The sequence below is a fragment of the Vicugna pacos genome, chromosome 1, assembly GCF_048564905.1.
Source record: "Vicugna pacos chromosome 1, VicPac4, whole genome shotgun sequence".
In the NCBI taxonomy this organism is placed as follows: Eukaryota; Metazoa; Chordata; class Mammalia; order Artiodactyla; family Camelidae; genus Vicugna; species Vicugna pacos.
In genome coordinates, this window is record NC_132987.1 from 54,138,149 (window position 1) to 54,156,340 (window position 18,192).

Consider the following 18,192-nt stretch of genomic DNA (forward strand, 5'->3'; position numbering starts at 1 on the left):
CATGAAGTACAATTTTTTCACATGTTTTGGCAGCACGTGAAAACATTAACCCTAGCCTACTAGGTTAGTGTTTAGGGTCTGTGAATTTATTACAAAGCAGCATCTTTTGAACTCAGTAAAAGCAACAAAGTAGTATCATGCACAGAAGTCCTACCAAAGGAGCAGCTGGACATGAACTGCCAAGGTGGGCTGTTGATATGTATTCTGCTTACATACGCGTACAGAAGTCAACAGCAAATGAACTATTGCCTTTTTTAATGCAAAATTAACAACTTGAAAACTAGTAGTATGACAATGGGTTAAATATGTCTTCACGGGTGTTGAAACACTGAAAAAAAAAATAGAACTATAATCCTGGGATGAACAAACAACACGGATGTCATGCCACATCCATAAAGCATGACCACATGTGGCCACAATTCTAATTATGATGACCCGACAGGCACTTCATCGACCTCCTATAAAAAGGAACTTGTTTTTTGTTGTTTAAAAAAATTAAATCCCATGTCTGTTAATAGCCACACTCACAATTAACCACCACTGAAGCAATGCAGCCGTGAATGGGACTGGGAAGTGAATGTGGGTAGGAAAGAGAACCCGAGCCAGCTGCTCTCTGATGAACCACTCCCAGATGACAATGCTCCCTGGGGCTGATGTCACTGAGGTGGATCCCCTTTTAATATCTGGAGGGGGAAAATGAGGTTCCAGCATCCCATCAGTAAGTGTGGACAGAAACGGGCTTGGGCTTCTTCCTCAGGGGGCATGGAGGAGGCTCCAGGGGAAAGTGGTTCCCAGTGGGTGTCAAAACAGACGCTGGGGACAGCATCACAGATGTGGCCCTCTATTCCTGACTACGTCAAGACACAGCTCCCACCTCAGTTTTGATGCCAAGGCTCTACATTTTTTAAGATAAAATCTCTGTACAATCAACAGACACCCTGGTATAAATGCCCTGGGGCTCCACTGATATGACAAAGATCTGCATCTTTCCAGAAAAGGTTTACAAATACAGCACTCAACGGAATTCACACAGGCTTCCCTCCATTCCCCTCCCAAATTTAAAACGAGACAAGAGCAAATCCACTTACATTTTTGCTTCTTCTCTTGTTGCATATGTGACGTTCACAACGGCAGTTTCTGTGTCTGTGTTGACTAGGAAAGAAGCAAAAACTACATTGTCATAGAAAAAAAAAAAAACAGCTGCTACCCTCTGGTTCAATGTAAACTGATTTACTTTAGAGAAAAATGCACAAAAAGCCCCGTATTGCCCTAACTCTAAAGTTATTTGAATCTCTATCTTTATTCATGTGCATTCATAGTAATTTGTAATCAATTGTACACACAGCTCAAAGCTATATTTTCATTTATTTTAACAACACTTTTGCATGTGTATCTATACATGTAAATTTTCTTTGGATTTTTCATTTTTAATACCTACATGAAACTGCAGTAGATGTGCCATGATTTTTGCCTAACCATTCCTTAACTGTTGATAAATGGGTTGTTCTCAGTATTTGCTATTCTAAATAGTGCTGCTAAAAAAAAAATCACCGTTGTTGCAAATATCATCACTTAATTTCTATTCTTCTAAATTACTTTTTATAAGGGTAATTGAGAAGAAAAATAATTGGGTAAAAGAACATAATGCTTTTTAATGATTCTTTTCAAATTACTCTTCTAGAAGTTTGTATAAATTTATTGTACCACTATCAGGGTATGAGTTTTAATTGTTACAATTTGCATTTATTTTTAAATAACTAGATATGTGTATAAAGTAATAGTATTTTAATTTTAGTTACTCATTCATAGATAAGGCTGAACTATTACTATTTTTGTTCCCCTTTGACTGAACTCATTGACTGTGTGAGTTAAACTGAGTAACTGTACAATAAATAAAGAACACTGACAATTCCAGCTCACTTGGCTCAAGGGGAGAACACATAAACTCTGAAAGTGGCTAATAAGAGATCACTCTTGTGAGTTGGCTTATCTTGATTTGTAATTGTTTGCCTCTTCTCCCAAACTCAGATGTTAAAAATAAATTCAAAAGGCAAGATAAAACTTTCTCAATCCAAGTCAGTAAACTTAAACCAAAAATACTGGTTTCCCCAAAACCAGCAGTCATGACTAAATCAAATCCTCCCCGATTAAAACATTTACACTATTGGGAGACTTGGAATTAACAACAATAAGTTGAGGATAATTCAAGAAAACCATAATTGAGCTGTTTTTCAAAGTAATAACAAAACCCTATAGTGCAGGGATTCTTAACCTTTGATCCGTGTTAAGAGCTTCAGGAATTTTATAAATTCACCTCCCTACCCACCTGCAAAGATTCAAATTTGTGGATATATGGATTTTTCTGGTTTTATAATCTCTGTAAGATTCTCAAAAAGGTTAAAGACCACTGTTATCCAATAACTTCAAAGTAGCTGCAGCCTTTACAAGGACGGGACACGTAATCCTCAGGAAGGAACTGCGACTGAGATTTACATGTCATAAACACTGAGCCCAGCCCTGGGAGCATTTGTATTGCTCTCCAATACACAGTTACCCAGAGAAGACCTCACAGTGCAAAACAGGGGATGTGCAGCCCATGACCGCCCCCTCTCAGCGCTGACATATACAGTGCTACAGAGGGCTCATATTTGCACTCTGTAGCACTACAGGTGAGACTGCAGACTCCCAGAAAGTAAGAAAGGGCTGGGTTTGAACCTCCTGAATAAAGCCATCCACCAGAAATGAAAGAAGCCAGTCTGAAAAAAGCTACAAACTGTACGATTCCAACCAAATGACATTCTGGAAAAGGCACAGCTACAGAAGCAATAAAAAGATCGTGATTTCCAGTGGTTTGGGGAGAGGCAGGGAGGAAGGAATGAATAGATGGAGCACAAAAGATTTTTAGGGCAATGAAATTATTCTGTATGATACTATAGTGGTAGCTACATGTCATTATGCATTTGTCAAAGCCCATAGAATGTACAACATCAAGAGTGAACCCTAATGTAAACTATGGACTTTGGTTGATAACAATGTGCCCATGTTGGTTCATTGATTGTACCAAATATGCCACACTGATGAGGAATGTTGAGGGTAGAGGAATATATATGTGTGGGTGGGGAGGGCTATGTGCAAACTCTCCATATTTTCTGCTCAATTCTGTTGTGAACCTGAAGCTGCTCTAAAAGAGTAAAGTATATTAAAAAAAAAAAAACCAAAAAAACAAACAAACAAAAAATAAAGCTATCCACTAGGAGTCTCAGATTCTGATTTTGATTTCACTTCTTAGTCATATTCTTTGTTCTTCAAAGATGTTTGTCTTCAGGAAATCAGACAGTTCTGTGATTCTGGGAAGAACTGAGCTCCATCTGAATACTTTATTTCATTGGATATGGAAGTTCTATAGAGTTTCTTAAAGCTCTACTGAAAATGTTTTCCTGCTCAATCAGGAATCACCTATGAAACAGAACAAGAGCCCAACACGACTACCCTGTAGATGTGAGGCAGCTGGACACTGGGCTCTCTCCAGGGCACAGGTGCCCTCGGAGCTGGAAATTGCCCCAAGGACCTGGAATATTTCTTCCTTGTGTGGCGTTGTCCTGAGTTTATAAGGTCTTAGCTACTAGTAACTTTTACAGGTTCATGTCTGAAAGGCCACCTTGCCTACTATGTCCAATCCTTATCAGAATGTCTTCTTTTCCACATTGAGAGAAATAACAAGAACTGAGAATCAAAATCCTTGTAAACCATGTCTTCCTTCTGAACTCTTCCCCCTCAACTTGAGATGGGCAAATTCTTCACAGCGTTAAGAGCATCTGAATATTTGTGGAGTCAAGAGCATCTGGATAATTACTGCTTTAAAACTATTTTTTTTGTTGTTGTTTTCCAAGACGCTTTATTTTTCAGACATTTTTTATTGAGTTATAATCATTTTACAATGTTGTGTCAAATTCCAGTGTAGAGCACAATTTTTTAGTTATACATGAACATACATATATTCATTGTCACATTCTTTTTTGCTGTGAGCTACCACAAAATCTTGTATATATTTTTCCCTGTGCTATACAGTATAATCTTGTTTATCTATTCTGCATATGCCTGTCAGTATCTTCAAATTTTGAACTCCCAGTCTGTCCCTTCCCACCCCTCCCCCCTTGGTAACCGCAAGTTTGTATTCTATGTCTATGAGTCTGTTTCTGTTTTGTATTTATGTTTTTTTTTTTAGATTCCACATATGAGTGATCTCATATGGTATTTTTCTTTCTCTTTCTGGCTTACTTCAATCAGAATGACATTCTCCAGGGACATCCATGTTGCTGCAAATGGCGTTATGTTTTCATTCTTTATGGCTGAATAGTATTCCATTGTATAATATACCACATCTTCTTTATCCAGTCATCTGTTGATGGACATTTAGGCTGTTCCCATGTCTTGGCTATTGTAAACAGTGCTGCTATGAACACTGGGGTGCAGGTGTCTTTTTGAAGTAGGGTTCCTTCTGGATATAAGCCCAGGAGCGGGATTACTGGGTTACTGCTTTAAAACTATTATATTAATTATACTAGCAGATAGAAAAGACTGCACATGAGAAAATGGGTTCTCTGTGATTTTTCCTAAGTGAACTTAAACAATTATTTGAGATTATGTATGACTTCACTGTCTGTATATATTAATTCAGGTGGCTGTCTGTAAATATTTCTCTCTGGGTGCCACAACTATTCAGTGACAATAAGAAGGGTAAATTTATTCTCCCCATTTTACAAGTGAAGAAACTGAGCCAGTAAAGTTAAGTGACTTTTACAAGGACTCACAGTCAGTTAAGTGACTGATTACACATTCTGCTTTCTAGGTCAATGCAAAAATAATCTTTATCACGTGTTACTGCCTGTCCTATCAGGAGCTTGGAATCTACTTTCCAGGGAGTCTTAAAGAGCTATATAAGATAACAGCTTCAATTGCCTTTTTTTTCCCTTTAAAATCATAGCGTTTCATATTTTAGAAGAAAAAAATAAGGGCAGCAGGAAGAGGAATATGTGTTTTCTGGGCATTTATAACACTGTTCCTAAGATAGAGGGTCTCAAATGAGTACGCACATTGGGGGTGCTCGTTTAAATTACAGGTCCATGAACTCTTTCTCCAGAGTCTTACTTTGTCTATGGTGAGGTCTATCAATGGTGAGCCCTAGGAATCTACATTCTCACAACCACTCCAGGTGATTCTAGTGTAGGAGTCCCACTCCGTGAGAAATACTTGGTCCAAGACATTAGGAATCTGTTGTTCTTAATGAGGAAGAGGAAAGTTGTAATAGTGTAAATCCAGTTACTTCCAAGTGAATTAAGCTTACCCCAGCCTGACAGCATTTGTCCAGTGCTTGAGTACATTACAGAGTATAAGAAAAACAGCATGAAAATCATTCTTTGAAAAAACAGGTGTAGATAAATAAAGACATCTTTCATACATATATATACAAACATATACTCTAGGGAGCTTGCTTTAAAGGAATTTGAGCTTATTTTTTGCCCTTGGATTTGACCCATCCAAAAAGTAGTTAACAGATAATATCCCTCTCAAAAATCAGTAGGCTAATTCCATCACTTATTACCTTGTTCCACATTCTCCACTGTCCCATACTGAGCCAAAAGTCCGTCCAATACCTGAAAAAGAAGCTTCATTGTCAGAATTTCAAGTCTCCCATAAAACCAACTAGAAATGGATAAATATACAGAACTTTCATTTGCTTATTAGCGCCCAAGTAATCTGTTCACTGAGGAAACACAGCAGAGTTTTGGAGTCTTAGTAACTGTTAACAATCACATTCATCATGGTAGAACCCACATACTGAAATGAGAAGCAGAATAAAGTACAAAGAACACTTCTCCTTCTTGGAAGATTTAACCATTCTTTCTTCAGTTTTCCTTTATTTTACAAGTCCCCTTATTTTACAAAGCAATGGGATATGTATGTTTGAAATTTTCCACAATAAAAAGTTTTTTTTTCCCTTAAAGTAATGAAAACGTTAGACAAGACATTTTGTTTCTTTTAAGGCTATTTTGATTTTGTTTGAGTTGGGGAACGTGGGGCAGTATATTTTTAAATAATGCAATAAAGCCACTCCTCATAGTCTGCTTTATCTTATTTTATTTTAAGGTAACAATCTTGTAAGAAGTTCTACAGATCCAAAAATACATCTTAACTGTTATTCACGGCAACTAACTCAAAATTTTTAAAAAGCTGCTCAAACTAACAAAGAACCTGCTATTTTTATTCATTTTCCATTTATTTTATTTCTCTCAAAATCATAATTTGGAAAGGTCAAAATCTTTTACAAAATCCTAAGACAAAAATCACAAGCAAGGTATACATTTTGTTTCACAGTCTGTTTGTTGGTGCTTGGTGCCCGAGAAGACGGAACATGAGGGGTCCACGTGCACATCCTACATGATGAAAGGGACCCCAAACTCAGGGCAGCTCATGCACATTAGGGCACTGAAGACAGGAAAGCATGAGGACCTCTAATTCCTAAATGTGAAACGGAACTACAAAAAAAAAAAAAAAAAGGGGGAGAAAGTGCCTTGCTCACCCATTAAAAAGTAAAATGAGGAAAGAGCAGGAAGATGATAAATGCAGAAGTGACATTGGCCTACCTCCCACTGCAGGTGAGGAGGGATGTTTCGAATCTGAATTTTCCTGCTCCTGCAAAAAAAAAAAAAAAAAAAAAAAAAAAAAAGCACAGACTATAACACTCTCTCCAGGACACAACAAACAGGCTTAAGACTACAGTTTGAGCTCAGTTCCTCACTATGTTCACCAAGGCATCAGCAAGGGATTTAAACTGTGAAACAAGAACATCTTGTTTTAAACCAATCATCAATTTCTCCCTTAAGTCTGTTAGTATTTGCTTTATGTATTTTGAGTGCTCCTATATTGGGTGAGTATATGTTAATAACAAGTGTAATATCCTCTTCTTGCGTTGATCCTTTTACGATTTTATAATGCCCTATTGTAAAGCACAAGGAATTACACCCAATATCTTATAATAAACTATCATGGAACATAATTTGCAAAAAAAACCAAAATCCAAAACAAAAACTGAATCACTATGTTGTACATCTTAAACTAATGCAATGATGTAAATCAACTATACTTCAGTAAAAAAAAATTAAAAGAAGAAAAAAGAGCATTTTTTTAATGGTTTTCAATTGCTTTGGGGAAAAAAAATAAAGAAGAAATCCAAGAAGTCTGAACAAGCTAAAGAAACAGTTTAGATGCAAAATTTGCCTTTTCATCTTGGTACCAAAGTAGTTAGAATTTCAACTGCCATACATGTTCTAATTATAGAATTATCCCCTTTCTCCTCAAAATATATAGTCTTGCAATTGACCCTACCCCAAAAGGTGCCCAGGCTCACACATGAGAGGTGGAGTCACATACACAGCAGGCTTGAACAAGATCTTACCGAGCAATGTAAAACTTCCTTTTAAAATTTATTTTTATTTCTGAATAGGTAATACAGTCCTAATTCAAAAATTCGGACACTTTAAAAAGGTATATCATGAAAAGTCTTACTTGTGTAACCTTCAGTTTCTCTATGTAAATACTAGCAAATACAAATATAAATTATTTTCCCCGTTTCTTACAGAAATACTTGATTATTCTACACACTCACCGCATCTTGTTTTTTTCACCCAACAGTAATATCCTGGAAATCCTTCTATGTTGGTAGGATGAGCGCGTCCTCATTCTATTTTACACTATTTGGATATACCAAAGTGCACTCAACCCACTCCCCACTGATGGATATTTGGACCTTCTCCTGCCTTTTTATTCGGGAGATTTTTTTTTTTCTTTTTCCAAGACATCTTGCTGGTCTGAAAATTTTGAGTGATTTAGATCATTCCTTGTTTTTACTTAAGCATTAAAACTAGACAGAAAAAACAGAACAGAAATATGAAGATAAGAATTTTTCTCTTTGGAGAACATGTTAGATCCTTGAAGGAAAACATAAACCAGCATTTAAATATTAGAGAGGTCATTTCAATGGAAAGGCTTGGCATTCAAATCCCATAAATAATCCCTTTGGGGTTATAAGAGAAGGGATGTAATGGTCAAGTGTACCCCCATTTCTTTACCTTCTCGTGTCGTCTCGAGACACCAAATAGTGGCTATACCCAGCCACACACTTCTCCATAGCTTTAATCTGGGCTTAATAACCGCTGAAAGAAATGTTACAATTCATGCAAAGAAAAAAAGAAGACAGACAGAGAGAAGTACACAGAGGAAACAAAGAAACAATACAGGAAATGAAGGGCTCCAGTTTCCTCAGATCATTTTTACTGAATAAAGGGGGGCCATCTCTTTCTTCTAGATCCCACCTACTACTTCTGTCCTGTCTTATTATTATTTCTAAATGAGATTGCATTCATGCTTTATCAGGGCTGTTTAAGTGACTATACAAGCCATCCTACAGAACTTCCCATTTTGTGTCAGGATAGGAAGGAGAAAAAAGAACTAGGAACTAATTTCTACTTCTGTGATATGAAGGCTCTTTCCTGACACTGCCCTTGGCAAGGGTTCATAATAAAACTGCTGACACCATCCTATACAGTGGCTACATGCAATGCTCCACAAAGATGTCATAAGCCTAACTATTTATAGAAAAGGCATCATAATTTGCAAGAAAATTGAATATTTCTAAAGAAAAATATTTTTGTTATCTTCCAGTATAAACACTGACTCCAACTGCTAACCAAGAATTTACTGACAGAAATCCTGTTGGAAGAAACTTGTGCATAGACATGAATATTTGAGTAAAAACAGATACTGTTGCATTGTTATAACAAAGAATGCAAATAATCTAAATATTCACAGGGAGATGAATAAGTAAATCACAGTATAGCCATAACATGGAACATTATACAGCTGTTAAAAAGAATGAAGCAGATATATGTCCATGTTCATAGGACTCTCCCCAAGGCATAATGTTATAAAATGAGAGCTAATTACAGATTAGGCTGATCTTGTTTTTTAAGAACACAAAACAAAACTGTATGTCATTAAGTGTGTTGGAAATGCATAGAAAAAAGGTAGCTACAAACATATTTGGTTAGTAAAAGGGACATATATCTTTTGTTTTAGCTATTTCTGTCATGTTTGCTTTTTTAAAAAATGAGAATGTATTCATGTCTTGTTTGCTTAAAAAAGTTAACAATTAAAACTCCTACTAGAGATGCTTTCATGAATAGCAGAATTTATTTTTTTTAAGTATCCTGGAACCTGCTTTTAAAAAACAGAACAAAAAACAAACACCTCACTTTCTCTATAATTAGGTTAGGTATCCTTCTTGAAATCTGAATTAACAGGGGATTAATTTATTTGGCAAGCCTCTTTGTTCATAGTGCATAAATAATCCAACTCTTCCCAGTCCAAGTGATCCCAAATCCTAAGTGAATGGGTCTGAAACAATCATGCTTCCCTGTAATATCTCATGTAAGGACTGCACAAGAGGTAACCAGTTGAGTAACTGGAACATTCACTAAGCAGGATTCTAGGAGAAATCATCTCTAAAAAGTTCGTGTCACATCTCTAATCATAGACCAGGATGGAAAGGAAGAAAAAGAACCAAGAACTGAAAAGGGGAAATGGAGACCGCTGCTCTACAACCCATTCAACTGGAGCTCAGTCAGGTCATCTGGGAGAACGTCCTGAGAGGCTGTCTTTCAAGATCAGAAATGATCAGATCTTTGCTATCATCTGGACGCTCTGCCTTCTTCACAGGGCACCTGGAATGTCCGTCCCCTTCTCCCCTAGGTGGGACGTCTGCGTGCCCTTCAAAACCCAGCTCACACCTGCAGGCAATTCCAGGGCATCTCCAGGCAGAGTGCTTACTACAGACACTTTAACTTTTATGACAATGCCCTCTTTTTTTATAATTATTTATCTGCTGGCACTGTTTCCTCGCTGAATAGAGATTTCGTCAAGGACAGGTTTCTTGGTTATGAGTCTCCTGTCCAGGAAGCGCACAGCAGAAAAAGAGAGCATGGAATTCTGGAGATGGAAAAGCGCTCTTATGCTGGCAGTAGTCTATTTATGAAGTGGACCTTCTGGACCCAACCCAGGAGGGCACACACAGTCCTCTCCTTGCCAGCAGTAAAGGAGAGAGGGGAAGAGGTCCTTTCCCTCTCTCCTTTAGAGAAGAAACCCAGTGTTTGGCTCAGTCCTGAACAACAAATGTGGATCCTTCCCCCTTTGAAATCCATAAAAGCATGCCCAGCTTGAAAACAAGCCTACTTTACACGATAACTTGGGAAAGAATTGGTTATAAGAAAACAGTTCTTCATTCCTGAAAGAAAGAAAGAAAGAAAGAGAAAGAAAAAAGGAAATTTCACAGTTCCTTTATTTCAGAGGAGAAATCAAGCTTCCCTAAATATTCATAATTGACATTTCTCATCCTCAGCCCAGAACAATTCCAGCTGGTTCCTAGCTGGTCTGCCATCCACCTTGCATCTCACTCCTCTCCCATCCATCCTACATGTGGCCATCAGTGACTTTTCAAAACACAAAAATGACTGGCTGCTTCTGCCTTTTTTCACTGACTCCCTATCACCTCATCCAAATTCCCTTTCATGACCCTGTTATTGCCCTCTCCCTCATCTCTTTATCTTTAAACCTCCTTGCCCTGCCAAACTCCTCTAACTTTGGGCTCTTACCCTGTCACCCCAAATAATTTGTCACATCTGCAGTCTGTATGTGTGCCAGGTCTAAGCCTTCAAGATGCTAAGTCTACCTTAAAAACAGGAGTAAACAAAGACAATAACAACATGATGTTTTAAAAAATTTTAACTGAAAGCAGAATAAGACTTGCAGTCAAGCAGAGGGTGCTCTTTAATACAGACACACAGGCTCTTTCTCCAAGGCTGTGGGATTCAGGAACTCAGCATTTCCCACTTTGATATTCAAGTAAGAGAAGTGTGGTAGGTGGAAAAGGGCAAGAAGCTCAGTCTCTACACATTCAGGAAAAGAACAATATCGCCCTACAGCCATCCTGCTTAGCTGGGGAACTGGCTACTGTGAAGTATTCTGTAGTCTGGTTAATTGGTGGCAACAGTGTACACACGTACACTATCAAACCGTAACTACAAAACAAAATACACTCAACCTCGGCTCATCTAACTTTAATTTAGTTGATGGTTTCTCAGGCTCTTCAACACAGAAGTGCCTCAGGGTACTTTTTATGAATATATTATTATCTCTGTACTGTAGATGCCCAGAAGAAATAGAAGGCTCTGAGTGAATTTCAGATAAAACTAGATGTCCATTGTTATGAATTTCAAGGATCTGTCAGAAATTTTTTGTACAGTAATTTGTTGCTTAAAATAGCTGGGCAATCAGCTGGGGAAATAAAATCATATTTGTCAAGGAATTTGTGATTTTCAAGAACCACCCCACACCTCTGTACACCTCTGTATGAGTGTGTGTGTGCATGTATGTATCTCCTCCCCACATGCAAGCAGGCATAATATATATATAATATACATAGAGTATATAATATATAATACACATGTTACATATGTGTGTGTGTATGTGTGTGTGTGTATATATATATATATATGTCTGCTTGCATGTGAGGAGGAGGAGGATACTGCCATAGTTTTTAGGCATATGGTCAATTGGCCACCTTGGGAACTCTAACCCAAGCCTTGACCATGCTATGCGTCTGAGCAGAGAAGAAAGTTAACATATATTGTGGAAATGCAGCTCAGAGGATCTCAGATTCCATTTGAACATTAGGTGAGCTAAGGATTGGAGGATCCCAGTGAAAACTGTGGGCAAGAGAAGCAACAAAGGAAGCAAAGAGGGTCCCATAAGAGAGTCTTTTGGGTTCAATGAGAGATTCTACTCAACTAGGTCCCATCTGTTTCCACAGCAATTCTGAGTTCCACCAGATGACACATGGTCCTCATCTTGGAGGGAAATCACAGCATTGTGGAATGTGCGTTATCTAGAAGCAGGTGTGCTAACTGACTCCAAGGACAGTGGCAGAGCCAAGACTGAAGCCACCAGAGCTCTTGGCCACACCCCCTCCCCTGGTGCTATAGTCCGATTCCCCTGCATCCCATGCCCTCATTAGTATGAGACTGAGGCACTTAATCTCTTTCTCATTCCTCATTAGTTCTGAAAGTTCCCCTTAAAACATCTGGACATTCTGTACAAGGGACATCCTGTGCTAAATTGAACTAGGACCTAGGGCTAGCAATGAATCAGGGAAGCAAATGAATCACCGGTGATAGTCAAGTCCAATCTTCTACCCAATACCCAACTGTCTTTTAAAGTCTCTCTCCCCCCTCCCTTCCTCCCTTCTTCCCTCCCTCCCTCCCTCCCTCCCTCTCTCTCTCTCTCTCTCATACACACACACACACACACACACACACACACACACAGGGCACAGGGAATGATTAAGAGCCAATAAAACAAACTGTTAAGTCACCTTGTTACAAATTATTAAGAACAGCTGCCTCTGCCTCTATGGAATTTAAAATAAATGGATTATAACAGTTGTTACAAAACCAAATGCTTTCAACGTAAGAACTGTTGAAAAATGAAAAAGAGGTTTGGGGTTTTTTTAGGGAGAAAAAAACATGTGATCATTGTAAAGTCTTTGTGAATATTAGCAGTGTTATGGGCCAAATCATAAAAGGATTATATCAGATATTATTGTGGTGCCCTGTTGCAAGGGGTTTTGAGCCAGGAGAACTGCAGTTATGAATCCAGTAAATCCCCTTGCTCTATAAGCTCACATCCACAAAACCATAAACCCCCAAGTGGCCCTAACACACTTACACTTCATGAGAACTCAGAGACAAGGTCTCCTGAAAGTCCACTGCTTGGGTGACATGGAAAAGGAATCAGTGAGCATGACCAGCAACAGTCTGAGACCTTGTAGTTTACTCATTTACCTCTGAGCCCCTCTCAAAGAGGCCTTGACGTTTTAAGACACTGCCAACACAATCCCAGATTTCCCTTCGGAGGAAACATCAGGGATTCTTAATCGTTCTTAAAAGTAGTAGAAGGAGAAAAGAGAAAAGTCAGTGGGATAATTAGATGATGATTAGCTGTTCAAGACAGGGCAGGACAGGATGCTGCCCCTGGGCAAGATGGTGAAGAAGCTTCCCTATTAGGTTGGGGTACAGTGAGTAGACTTCGCACTGAATGATCACTGAGTCCCACTCCAACTGCAGGAGTCTACAATTCTTTTAGAAAGGGCTATAAGAGGGAGGGTGAAGTCATCACCTGTTAAGGGGAATACAGTATGCCTGACTGGAACCACCATACACAGTTCTAGTGAAGTAGGCAATTCAGATTTCTCAGAGCTTCAATATTTTAGCTCTTTAAAAGGAAGTCGATATCTAAAATTTCTCTTTATTGAGTCATATTCACTTTTTAGTGAAGGGAGCCTCCTTTCACTGAGGTAGTGGTAAATAGCAGAAATACGTGAACTGCAGGAAAACTAAAAATCTACTTATTTTTCTTTGTCAAAGACATCTTTAGTATAAATTAAAGTAAAACAAAAAGAGAAAAACCTAACATAGGAGAACTGTGACCACTCTTAGGAAGGTTTATGTACAATTTCCTACAGTTAATACCATCCTTCCTATCCACCATTCCCCTCCTGAACTCGTTTTGTGACAATATAGAGAAAGAAATACAGTTTTAGCTCTAGTTTTACCAGAATTTCTCCATGGGCTTCAATGAACATTATCTCTTTTCCATCCTTCAAGTCATTTTATTCGAAGATGTTAGTGTTTCAGTGGTACATCCAACACAATTCATTACAGTGTTTTCAGCAGGAAGCTTTCCCAAAACCACCACTACTAGTTACATTACTGGGTGCTAAGCATCCCATTTAAGCCTTACCACTCCCCTACCAAGTAGGGATTGCTATCCCCATTTTTCAAGTAAGTAAACTGAGGTGTTGATAAGGTCCCTGTCCAGTCTTACAGCTGGGGAGAAATATTTTTGACTTGTGGTCTGTAAGTTTAAATCTTTGCTCTTAAAACGTCACTCTGGAAGTGTCAATTCGCCAATAACAAAATTTACATTTCATGAATATTTACATTTCAATGAATCTGGATAATATATGGTGCCACCTCAGGTAAATCCTAGGAAATGAGTCTTGGGAATAGATTTCTAGGTTTTTCCTCTCACTGTCAACCTCACTGTAGACTCTGAACAAAAAACATTTCTCCCAAGAAGGGTTATTTTGGAAACCTCACCATAGTGGCTCACTCTTTGCTCCTCAGAAGAATTTACTTAATATAAATGCCCTTTAGAGAGAGTAATAAAAGTATTAACTAGAGAACTCCTTCACAGGGTCAGCTGACTTCTGGTAGACAGTCAGCCTCTCTGGGCCCATGAGTGGGAGCTGTACATGCTTGTAACCTAACAAGCCTTTGATTGTTATCACTGGCCTGATAAGGGTTGCACTGAACCCTATGGGGAAAGACAAGTTTGAGGACTTCCCTGAAATACAGACTGCTGAGTGGAGAATGGTGGGGTGAATCTTAAGACAGTCATAGAAAAGCCCTCAGAAGGAAGGGACATTCATGTGTGCTTGAGTACATACACGCATTGGGATTCAGGAGCGTAAGATACTGAGAGATAAGGCTGATTTTTTGTGAATGAAAAGTCTGCATGCCAGCTTCCAGCTTTTCAAGTTCTGAACCAAGTAAGAACTGAAAGCATTTTACTGTGCTGTGATGAAGATTCTGTTTAACATAACCAAACCGTGTTTGAAGAGAAATGATAGTTACCCTTATAAAGGCCTTTAATTCATTATCTGTAATTAAGACTAACCAGAGTAAACCAAATATTTACACATCACAATTTGAGTCCAGATAGAAAACATATATAAATTTGATGCAATGCAAGTTATAATCTGAGTATATAAGTGCTTTCCTTGTTGGCACATGGTCAACACAAAATCATCTTTGTAAAGGCAAAAGGAGCCACTTGCCTAGTCACCAATAACTGTGCCACCCATTTCTTCAATTCACTTTCAAGTAATTGTTGTCTTGAGTTCTCCAAGCAGCACTCAAATCTGCCCTTTTCCTGCCTTTTTTCCTGTATGTTTTTCTTTCTTTCTTTTTTTTTTTTCCTTCTCAGCCCAAGTAGCATCTGGAACAGAGCAGGTGCTCAGCAATCAGCAAATTCACCAGGAGCCTTTGTTGCAGACAGCTGGCTTCTTTTCTCCTGGTCCACTCCACCCCATATTCTGTCTTCCAACTATAAGAACACGTGCTTAGTGAAGACACTGACTGGTCTTCAACCAAGCCAATTTCTTTCACTCCAGTTTATGCTTATCAGCCCAATGAAACAGGATGCTGACCGGAAAACGCAGGAGAAGACATTTCCCGACACAGTAGCCACTGCATACATTTCCTGTGATTGGATGCAATGACTCATAGGTGGTGTTTCTTCCCTGAGACAACAAGGACAATGGCATGCCTTGACATAATGAAGAAACAGTTTCATAATTAACAAAAATTCAAGCCAGAAGCTGTGAGTCCTCAATGTCTGGGAATGAATGATAAACCAACAGCCATTCAGTTTCTCTGAAAAGAAGGAACTATACCCAGCAGTTATAAAAGACTTTGATCTTATTCATTATAGTCATGATGATTAAGGAGAATTAAATTCATCTCTAGTATAGCTCTAAATCCCAAGTCAGCAGAGAAAGGCAGGAGAGGGTCAGCCAAATCACATCCTCCTCTCTCACAGAGAAACTCCTTCCTCATGTGATGTAAACCAAAGAGCATTCACCGTATCGCACAAGAGTAATATCTCACCCACGCTGAGGGTTAGGGGCTGTGACCCATCCGAACTACCCAAACCCAGATGTTTTGACTGGAGGTTAAATATTGGACATTATATCTGACTTTGGAGAATAAGATGATTTCTAAGATTAAACTAAAAGCTTTTCCAAATTCATTTAATGAATGTTCACCAAGCATCTATTATTAGCCAAGCACTTTGTTTCAGGTTCTGGGGTACAGTAGTGAACAAAACAAAAATGTCCTCATGATACTTACATTCTATGGAGTAAAAATCAAAACTCAAAAAACAAAAAACATGACATTGATCTCAGCCACCCTAGAACTCTCTAATTAATTTTAATAAAACAGATACTTAACATGTTTAATGAAACATACGCATTTCAATAAAGAATATACTTTAGAGTTGGTCCTTTGATCTAATCAAATCCTCAAGAAAAAAGGCTATTCCTGACTTTCCCTAGTCATATTTTTAGATTTTCACTAGACATGAACCCAATAGCTTTTAACACCTGTTTCTGCACAGTATCCTTATAATGTAATTGCATATCAGGCAAGTCCCTGTTTCTAAGTGCTGTGGGCAAGTTAAAATTGGGGCAGGTGTTTCTGCAGATAACAGCAGGAAGAAACTCATATTGCCACAAAGTGTCTGCCCCGTAGCACTTAGCCCCCTAAGATGTCCTCTGCTACCTGAGGGGGATCTCTGGAAAAAAATAAAAAGATCAGAGGAAAAAAAATTTTTTTAATCAAAATTGGAAGAGAAGTCAGAAATATAATTTCTCACACATCACCAATAAAAAATATGTAATAAGCACTTCGCAGAATACAGAGAAAAACAAATCAGCGAACTTATCTGTTATCTCATAAAGTGCTAATATGAGAAGGAAGGAAAATCATTAGCTCTTAGAGGTAATTACATGATTTGAATACAATGACACTCACTTTTGAAAACCTTGAATAGCCAACTTTAAAAACAGATGGATGAACTGGGGAAAGATGGCATATAAATTATTCTTATTTTTAAAAGGATTCATCATCTTAATGAGGATTCATCTTAAGATCTCTTTACATCAATTCTGAAATAAGACAAATTAGTAGGGAGATAAACTCCAAATACACAAATCTGATTTATAACCAATATTGGGAGACTAGAGTTTTGCATAGAGAAATTGTTCCAGTGGTGTCAAGAGGAATGCAAGATTCCTGAGCTGTAGCCTTCCTGAACTATGCACATCCTTCCCCTACCCCTGCAGATCCACAGCTCTAACCTGCTGTCGTGTCCACAGCAGTCACTCAGGAAATTTGATGAATGAGTGAATGTACATGACAGGATTAACATCTCTGGTGCCTGAACACAGAATTCCTTCCAGCTGCTGATTCACATTCTCTTCTGAGGTCCCTGTCTTACAAAGACAGTAAACAGAGCATCTGTCTCACTTGGTTCCTGACTTTTCATCACTCCCTCTCCAGCCAGCACTATTAGCTGGGCAGGCCCCAGCAGGACCCATAACTTCAATGGGAAGTTACATATGGGAGTCAACACCTGACGTGAATAGAGGCGAACAACCTACCTGGCTCAGCAGGTGGCCATGGGAGGTCCTGATACCACAGCTTCAAATTCCTTTGCCTCTCTCTTCTCCCTTCCCTGAGAGCAGGTCAGGGTTGCCCCCTACATCCAGGACCCTGTTCCTTTCTTTGCCAGGAGCCTGGTCCTCAGCAGCATGAGTGAGGGAGGGAAGAGAGTTCAGTGGGTGCCCTCCCCTTAGCTGTTCACAGAGTCCCAGTCTCCTTAGCCTTGTGATAAGCTCCTGCCCTCTCCTCTCATTTGTCCCTCATCCAACCCCAGGGAATTATGAGAAAGTACTCCATTAACTGCAATGCACATGCAGACATCAGGATCATTTGGACAGAAGCACAGAACCCTCAGACTCCTTTTTCCCGCATTGGTCCTGATGTGCACAGGAGAGCTGGTGCCTGGTTTTCTATGAAACCTGAATGAATCTGACTTCACGTGATGATTCACAATCAGATAATCAATTAGAAGGCAGTGTGTGGAGCCAGCATTGAACTAGGAGAGAAGCTACTGAAATGACACCGAATCACCTGCGAATGCAGGCTGAAAAAGACCCAGTTCAGGATAATTTCAGAAGCTAAGAAGTTAAGTTGGCAAACTGATGGATTAAGCTTCTCTTTCGTTTAAGAGTGTATTAATTATTGTGCTCAAGTGAGAGTACTTTTGTTCCTTGGTGAGAAATATGAAATATGTAATTTTCAAGCACAGTCACTTGTGGAAATGCAAACACTTACTTATTTACTAATGTCTTATAAGCAAAGCAAAAGGCTTTGATTTCTTAGAGAACAATGA

The 18,192-nt window shown here is 38.7% G+C and overlaps 1 protein-coding gene across 5 annotated transcripts in view; it reads right to left on the minus strand.

Moving 5' to 3' along the window:
• IGF2BP2 (insulin like growth factor 2 mRNA binding protein 2) overlaps window positions 1-18,192 on the minus strand; it is a 145,867-nt gene that overhangs the window by 34,503 nt on the left and 93,172 nt on the right. For all 5 annotated transcript variants that reach the window (XM_072962482.1, XM_072962486.1, XM_072962470.1 and 2 more), the window contains exons 3-5: window positions 6,645-6,693; window positions 5,603-5,654; window positions 1,089-1,152 (exon numbers count right to left, since the gene is read on the minus strand). In XM_072962482.1, the coding sequence (XP_072818583.1) occupies window positions 1,089-1,152; window positions 5,603-5,654; window positions 6,645-6,693 (165 nt within the window). The remainder of the gene's footprint in view (window positions 1-1,088; window positions 1,153-5,602; window positions 5,655-6,644; window positions 6,694-18,192) is intronic.